This window comes from Strongylocentrotus purpuratus, unplaced genomic scaffold (genome assembly GCF_000002235.5).
Source record: "Strongylocentrotus purpuratus isolate Spur 01 unplaced genomic scaffold, Spur_5.0 spur5_scaffold_20, whole genome shotgun sequence".
Lineage (NCBI taxonomy): Eukaryota > Metazoa > Echinodermata > Echinoidea > Camarodonta > Strongylocentrotidae > Strongylocentrotus > Strongylocentrotus purpuratus.
Window position 1 is genome coordinate 7,750,228 of NW_022145606.1, and position 8,766 is coordinate 7,758,993.

General features: G+C 41.2%; 1 protein-coding gene across 1 annotated transcript; it reads right to left on the reverse strand.

Moving 5' to 3' along the window:
• Nucleotides 1-587: 587 nt before the first annotated feature.
• Nucleotides 588-5,759, reverse strand: LOC115927566 (ankyrin repeat domain-containing protein 50-like). Its single transcript, XM_030993621.1, has 4 exons — nt 5,562-5,759; nt 3,398-3,773; nt 1,317-1,529; nt 588-832 (listed from the first exon to the last, which is right to left on the reverse strand). The coding sequence occupies exons 1-4, from the start codon at nt 5,757-5,759 to the stop codon at nt 588-590; spliced, it is 1,032 nt and encodes a 343-aa protein (XP_030849481.1).
• Between the last annotated feature and the right edge of the window lie 3,007 nt (nt 5,760-8,766).

Consider the following 8,766-nt stretch of genomic DNA (forward strand, 5'->3'; position numbering starts at 1 on the left):
AACAAAACAAAACAACAAGAACAATGGTTTGAAGAAAAAATAACTTAATTAAGGTCTTACGGTATCAATTAATTTAGTTGTGAAAGAGGGTTCTACGACACGTACCCCTGGACATCCACCCCCGGATAACCAAACAACAAGTAATTTATGCCATTTATATTCTGACTATAGAACTTAATTATTCCTAACAGTTGAATTAAATCATTTGTAACATGGCACTTAAATTTTACGCATAACACTTCATTACAATATGAAACTGGTCTGTTTGCCCTGCTCCAGCCCACGTTGCTTGTCATTTTGCGATGAACCTCATACGCAGGCTCTTTTGTTCTGAACCAGTAACCTGGACGAAAAGCGAATATGACATAAGTACTTTAGTAGTCTTTAAACAAACTGGCCGGAATTCACAAAGGAGGTTTGTCAACAAACCTAGGTTTATGTGCGTCATATGAAGCGTTTCGACGCGTTTTTACTGACCAAGGTTTGTAAAAACGCGTCGAAACGCGTCATATGACGCAAATAAACCTAGGTTTGTCGACAACCTCCTTTGTGAATTCCTGCCATTGTGTTACAATACCCCTTCCCGTTCATACCTCCGCTTTCCCTTGGTTACTGTCTCTAATGCAGAGCCTCAACAGATGCTTAGTGTCCATAGGGCTTGGTTCGGGTACGAAAGGCGTACAGATGACACGCTTGCCCACGAATACCTTTGTGATGAAGGCAACAATCCACCATTCAGAGAAGTGAGAGATATAGAGGTCAAGGTCTCGCTCTCTAACATCACATCGAGGGTCACCATTGGAAGCAGCAATCAACGAAAAACTGTCGGCGCCTTTAAATTGAAAACAAAAGACATATGCGTAATCACAATTTGTTCTTGTTTGCAAAATCGAAAACAAAGCAAAGTAAATACAAACACTAATTTCAGAGAACGTAAAAGCGACGGGGAGGGTGAGTACCCCAGCTTTTTATCACAGATTCTACGATAGATCACTCTAGAAACATATATTCAGGATACGAGTCAATTTTCCACATACTTCTGAAATTAAAAAACTTGGTAAGGTATGAATAATTTAGTTGTTAACTGTAAAGATTCTTACTGCTTTTTCGATGGTAAGTCCCAATAGATGCAGTATCAGGACTTGTGAAAATTGCTGAATGGGGCATCGTCACTTTTACTGGATATTCAAACTTCGCAAAAGACGATGACGCCTTAAGACCAACGCAAATGATTGCTTGGTCCTCCGTTAACAAGTCTGCCAGTTCAGCTGGAACTTCAGGTACTACCTGGATGTCATCAACGCGCCAAATCTCACTTGGATGAAACTGGACTTCAATGCCATACTTCTCGATGCGAATCAAGCCTGATTGCTGATTGGATTCCCCCATGGAATCATAAACTTCTACGAATTGTTTAGAAGATGCAGAGTCTATGTTGAGCTGTTCGGATTTTGAGGTCTCTACGTTTCCTTCGCTATCCACCTGTTTTTCGACACTCCCGCTTTCCTTTTCTGAACCAACGACTGGATCTACAAAGAAACAACCAAATGAGGTGTTATATAGCTCAGAATATACAGCAGAAACGGTCGTTTATTCCTATCTCATCAGTTCACTCAATGTAAACGATTGCGAACGTGCACAGGGGCGGCGGCAGGGGGTCTTTTAAAGTGGGAGGGGTCAACACAAAAGGGGCACTTTCTGGAAAACAGGGGCACCTACAAAGGGAACTCTCACAGCGACAATATATATAATTTTTAGAAATTGGTATATACCCCTACATTGTGAACACATTATCAGGGATGATTCCAATATTGGTTTCTTTTTCTACACGATCGAAGATACTGCTTAATGGTGGGTTCCTACTGCCGATCAAACCAACCCGCCCAAGCCCAATCAAGCCCGATCACCCATTTTCCCCCGACAAATCCCGACCACATGCCTAAACACAAGCTCTTCCCGACCGCTATTCGACCATTCACAACCCACATTCGACCATTCACGACTCCTGAGTTTTGATTATACATGACTTGGGAACGTCTGGCGAGCTCAAGGAGAAGGATATAGCGCTGCCTGGATAATGAATACTGTGAAAATCAGGCTTTCTGACATGTCTATTCAGGAATGGAGCGCAACCACCTGGTCAAATAATATTTGCACGAACTAAAGGATATTTAAGAATAAGTTTATAAAATGTACCTGCAGATATTATGTCAGAACGAAGCAATAACTTTAAGTAAATTTAGATGTAGAACACATAGATTACCTGTTAATAAACGCAGATTTGATGCAAATGTAGTAGTACATGATTTGCAATGCCCACTTTATACATCAACCGATATTGGTGATGAATTTCATTATATTTGTTTATGTCCATTCTTTCAAAATGAGAGAAAAATGTATATATTAAATAACCTGTGTAGTAGTAGCTCTAGACCAAGTGTGTTGCAAATGGATTAGGTTTTTAATACAGTTCATGCTTGCCAGCTTTAAAAAAATAAGCAAAATTTGTAAGGATAATTATGTCACATTTTTTCAAAAGAGCCAAGTGTAGATGGTAATACTGTAAATGATAGCTCACAAGTAAGCAATGTTGTGAGGCAAACTTGTAGCGGTAGGAGGGTGAACTGCCCAGTTCGCCTTGATTTGTAAATAATATATTGATTTGTTCATATTATCACAATCATTATTCATAGTATCACATGTTTGTTATTGTTCATATTATCACATGTTAGTCTTTGTTCATATTATCATATGTTTATCATTGTTCATATTATCACATGTTTATCATTGTTATACTATTGCTATATTGATACTATGTTGAAAAAATACTCTCATACCCCGAGAGGGGGTCGATAGAGTCAATAAAAATACAATCAATCTTGCCAACTGAACTTACCTTTATCAATTAACTGCGCGTGGAGAGGTGTGTGCCTCCTACCAATATCAGCCCTATTTAGATTTGCTTCTCGGTCGGTGAGAAACTGTACCACGTCCTGGTGACCATTGAATGATGCCGCTTGGAGAGGTGTCCTGCCATCATTACCAGCCGTATTTAGATCTGCTCCTTGGCCAATGAGAAACTGTACAACGTCGAGGTGACCATTGAATGATGCCGCATGGAGAGGTGTGCGCCCATCAAAACCAGCCCTATTCAGATCTGCTCCTTGGCCAATGAGACCCTGTGCAACCTCAAGATGACCTTTGAGTGATGCCACTTCCAGAGGTGTGCTGCCATCTTTACCAGCCCTATTTAGATCTGCTCCTTGGCCAATGAGAAACTGTACAACATCCAGGTGACCATTGAATGATGCCGCTTGGAGAGGTGTGTGACCACCAATACCAGCCATATTTAGATCTGCTTTTTGGCCAATGAGAAACTTAACAATATCGAGATGACCTTTGAGTGATGCCACTTCTAGAGGTGTGCTACCATCTCGACCAACCCTATTTAGATCTGCTCCTTGGCCAATAAGAAATTGTACAACATTGAGGTGACCCTTGAATGATGCCGCTTGGAGAGGTGTGCGCCCACCAATACCAGCCCTATTTAGATTCGCTCCTTGGCCAATGAGAAATTGTACAACATCGAGATGACCTTTGAGTGATGCCGCTTCTAGAGGTGTGCTTCCATCGTTACCAGCCCTATTTAGATCTGCTTTTTGGCCAATGAGAAACTGTACAACATCGACGTGACCTTTGATTGATGCGACTTCTAGAGGTGTGCTGCCATCTCGACCAACCTTATTCAGAACTGCTCCTTGGCCAATAAGAAACTGTACAACACCAAGGTGACCATTGAATGATGCTGCTTGGAGAGGCGTGCGCCCACCAATACCAATCCTATTTAGATCTGTTTTTTTTTCAATGAGAAACTGTACAACATCGAGGTGACCTTTGAGTGATGCTGCTTCTAGAAGTGTGCTGCCATCATTACCAGTCCTATTTAGATCTGCTTTTATGCCAATGAGAAACTGTACAACATCAAGGTGACCATTGAATGATGCCGCGAAGAGAGGTGTGCTGCCATCTCGACTAAGTCTATTTAGATCTGCTCCTTTGCCAATGAGAAACTGTACAACGTCGCGATGACCATTGGATGATGCCGCATGTAGAGGTGTCCTGCCATCTTTATCCTCCCATTTTAAATCTGCTCCTTGGTCAGTTAGAAACTGTACAACACCAAGGTGACCATTTAGTGATGCCGCGAAGAGAGGTGTCCTGCCATCTTTATCCGCCCTTTTTAAATCTGCTCCTTGGCCAATGAGAAACTTTACAACATCGAGGTGACTATTGAGTGATGCCACTTTGAGAGGTGTGCTGCCATCTCGACTAAGTCTATTTAGATCTGCTCCTTTGCCAATGAGAAACTGTACAACGTCGCGATGACCATTGGATGATGCCGCATGTAGAGGTGTCCTGGCATCATTATCCGCCGTATTTAGATCTGCTCCTTGGTCAGTGAGAAACTGTACAACATCCAGGTGACCATTGAATGATGCTGTATTGAGAGGGGTCCTGCCATGTATATTCCCCTTGTTTGGATCTGCTCCTTGGCCAATAAGAAACTTTACAACATCAAGGTGACCATTGAATGAAGCCCTGTGGAGAGGTGTGCTGCCGTCTTTATCCGCCTTTTTTAGATCTGCTCCTTGGCCAGTGAGAAACTGTACAACATCGAGGTGACCATCGAATGATGCTGTATTGAGAGGGGTCCTGCCATGTATATTCCCCTTGTTTGGATCTGCTCCTTGGCCAATAAGAAACTTTACAACATCAAGGTGACCATTTAGTGATGCCGCGAAGAGAGGTGTCCTGCCATCTTTATCCGCCCTTTTTAAATCTGCTCCTTGGCCAATGAGAAATTGTACAACATCCAGGTGACTATTGAGTGATGCCACTTTGAGAGGTGTACTGCCATCTCGACTAAGTCTATTTAGATCTGCTCCTTTGCCAATGAGAAACTGTACAACGTCGCGATGACCATTGGATGATGCCGCATGTAGAGGTGTCCTGGCATCATTATCCGCCGTATTTAGATCTGCTCCTTGGTCAGTGAGAAACTGTACAACATCCAGGTGACCATTGAATGAAGCCTCGTGGAGAGGTGTGCTGCCGTCTTTATCCGCCTTTTTTAGATCTGCTCCTTGGCCAGTGAGAAACTGTACAACATCGAGGTGACCATCGAATGATGCTGCTACTAGAGGTGTACTGCCATCATTACTACCCCTATTTAGATCTGCTCCTTGGTCAAAGAGAAACTTTACAACATCGAGGTGACCTTTGAACGATGCTAGACAGAGAGGTGTCCATCCTTCCTCATCTTCCCTATTTATATCTGCTCCTTTGCCAATGAGAAACTGTACAACATCGAAGTGACCATTGAATGATGCCACTTCTAGAGGTGTGCTGCCACCTCGACCAACTCTATTTAGATCTGCTCCTTGGCCAATGAGAAACTGTACAACATCGAGGTGACCTTTGAATGATGCCGCGTAGAGGGGTGTGTTGCCCTTATTATCAGCCCTATTTAGATCTGCTCCTTGGCCAATGAGAAACTGTACAACATCGAGGTGACCTTTGAGTGATGCCACATGAAGAGGTGTCACGCCGTCATTACTAGCACTTTTTATATCTGCTCCTTGGCCAATGAGAACCTGTACAACGTCGAGTCGACCATTGGATGCTGCTGCTTGGAGAGGTGTCAAATCATCTTGTTTAGCCCCAGAAAGGTCTTCTCTTTGAAACTTGTCCCTATCCATGATAAGAATTTAACTGATCTGAGTGCCTGTAATTTCTAGATTATTATAGCAAAAGTATGTGCTATTTGATCAACTAGAACTGTATTACAGCTGAAGACATGAAGTTAATGAGAATCTGTGTCATTATGTCTATTTCATTGTCGCCCCTAACGACTCCAAGCTATGGGACGAAGATAGATGGGTAGGCTATACCGTGCCAGTTATTATCTGCTCCAAGTAAAACGGCTGGCAATGGTTTAACGTGCCTGCAAACGTCATTTAAACCGCGTGATTTGTCTTGCCCACAAAGGAGATCAGTTTTTCTCATTATATATTATATTTAATGTTCATTTCAGCTGCATAGGTACGTTCCATTTCCGAATAAGCATGATGGTCTTCCATTCTCCCATTAATATCACATATCCAACACCTCCTCAACGTAGTGAAATTTAGAATGTGTATAGGCGGCCTAGGCCTACAGATATGGCAATGCTGTTATTCCGAAATACAAAAAAAAAAAACAGCGCGATCACATAGGAAACTAGTATGATATGACGTTTAGTACAGGCTACAATTAATACACGCAGCTCTATTCAATTTTTGCTACAATATGACTATAACGCACTCAACCGTTATCCGGGTGTGAATTATGCTAGCTGCTTCCTCAAAACTGTATATTGTAGAAGTTGACATATGACCTGAATTTGGTTTCTGTTTACTTTTTTACTCGGCTCAATGAACAGTTGACAATAGGCCTAACCAATAAAATCGTACTAGCATATTCCAATAACATGACGGAGGAGAATATGTATCGTAAAAAATATGATACCAACGTGCATTTACAGATTTGGAAGAGGGATTTTTTTTAATTTTTTTTTTTGGGGGGGGAGTATTTTGGATTGCAATAATTCATAGGAGTTCAAGTTTGTCCAATATCTATGAAACAGCAATTTTCATCCATTTTTATGAATCAATCGGATAGAATTAATTTTTGTAAACGAATGAGTCTGGATAATGTTATTAAGTAATGATGTATACACTGCATATAGTCGGATTAAAGAGCAGCAATGGCGAATAATTGTTTCTAATATACAGCAAATTTGTGTTGCTAAGATTGCTTTTCCCTTAAATTATCATGAGACATAAAGCTAGAGACTGCAAACCTGGGAAACAGTATTACTTTAGCAAATATTTACTTCATCATCCTCGTTCCAGTTTCCTTTTTACTTTGAAGGCCTACTGTATGGAGAAGAAAATGAATAACGCTCTAAGTCAGTGACTAAGCTCCGGGGGGGGGCATGTTTTTCGTATTTAATCGTATTGCGAGAGAAAGAGAGAGAGAGAGAGAGAGAGAGAGAGGGGAGCGATGGGGTTGTGCGGGATTCAAGTTCAGTTTTCTTTAAAATTATTCAACCTAGCTATATCTTCCATTTGTTTGCCATGTGATAGTTCCACAGTGATGTTTATTGTTGTAAATAATGTAATTGGCTTGCACTCAGTGCGTGCTTGATGTTGCCATTAGGGACTTTTCGATTTGCACGTCGACATAGTGGACTGCTAGGTGTGACGTCCTAATAAGGCACTGTCGGTGCCTTAAAAGGACGTCATACGTTACAGTCCAGTATGTCGACGTGCAAATCGAAAAGTCCCTAATTGAAAACAAGTCAAAACAAAACCTTTTAACCAGAGGGACCTACTGGGTGTAAGCTAAAAGTTACTGTACAACAATTGAAACTTCTCCTAGAAAGCCTATACAAATAAAAAAGGAGTTTATTCAAAAAGCAATGTACAGACGATGAAAAAATATGAATAGTACATCGTTGTTATCGTGTGAATGATCTCTTCTTTATCTCTCTGCCGAATCCTGCGAACAGTGGAATCAATCTAGCGGAATCAATTGATAAACGAATGTATCATGAGTCATGACAGATTAATTTGCTACTGCATATCATAGTCGTGGCGAATAATTGTTGATAAGATTGCTGGAAATATCCCGGTGTATTTCAGTCGGCATAAAGGTCGGCATAGCTAAGACCACTATCGTTCAGATAGTTACCACAACAGCCTTTACGCCGACCTTGCCATACTTACGCCGACTAGCTCCAAACACGACCTTTACGCCGACCAAATTTACCAGCATTTGAACATAAGTAGTGAGTGGTCAATAGCCGTGTGGAGGAAAAGGGGGGGGGGGTAGTTTTTATGATTGGAATGCGGAGACTGCTATGGATAATTGTGTATCTTTATCTGAGATTTGAAAGCATTTATATTTTCGTTTTTGGGGGTCCACGTTACGGTTAGGACTATGATTTGGTTAATATTTAGGGTTAGGGTTAAGGTTCAGATTAGGGTTAAGATTTCAATGTCCCAAAAATGCCCCTTACAATCTGTAACAAGTGTCACTTTACCTTTAATTGCCTCTGTTTAAATCTGAGAGGTGCCCCTTATATTTTGACAAGTGCCTCTTTTCATTTGTGTGCCCTCTTTTCATTCTTATAAATTCCCCTTTTCATCTCCGACGAGTGCCTTTATTTAAATCTGAGAGGTCACCCATTTCACTCTGCAATAAGAGGCCCTATTCATCTATAAAAAGTGCACCCTTTTATGTTGACACGTGCCCTTTATCCTTTCTAATCAGTGCCATTTTCCTGCTCATAAATGCCCCTTTTCTTTTTTGACAAGAGCCGCTTCCCCTTCTTATAAATGCCCATTCTGACACCTCTGATAGATGCCTCTATCAAAATCTAAAACATGCCCATTTTCCTTCGACAAGTGCTCATTTCCCCTTGTAATAAGTGCACCTTTTCCGTTATCATTAAAGCCTTTCTTCATCTCTGGTGAGTGCCCTTTATCAGGTGCGAGAAGTGCTCCATTCTCATTTCTAATAATTCCCCGTTTTACTGTGACATGTGCTCTTTAACAAAACAAAATTCCATTTGGATATATGCCATCGTTTCCTTTTACCATAAAATGTGCTCCTAAGTTAAAGGCACCGAATTTTAACTTCACCAAAACTTCGCTCGCTACA

Coding starts and splice junctions, on each gene's coding strand:
- LOC115927566 (XM_030993621.1), bottom strand. CDS start 5,759: ATGGATAGGGACAAGTTTCAAAGAGAAGACCTTTCTGGGGCTAAACAA. Junction 3,774..5,561: donor TCAAAGGTCACCTCGATGTT/GTACAGTTTCTC, acceptor GGTGTTGTACAG/TTTCTTATTGGCCAAGGAGC. Junction 833..1,316: donor TGAAGTCCAGTTTCATCCAA/GTGAGATTTGGC, acceptor TTCAATTTAAAG/GCGCCGACAGTTTTTCGTTG.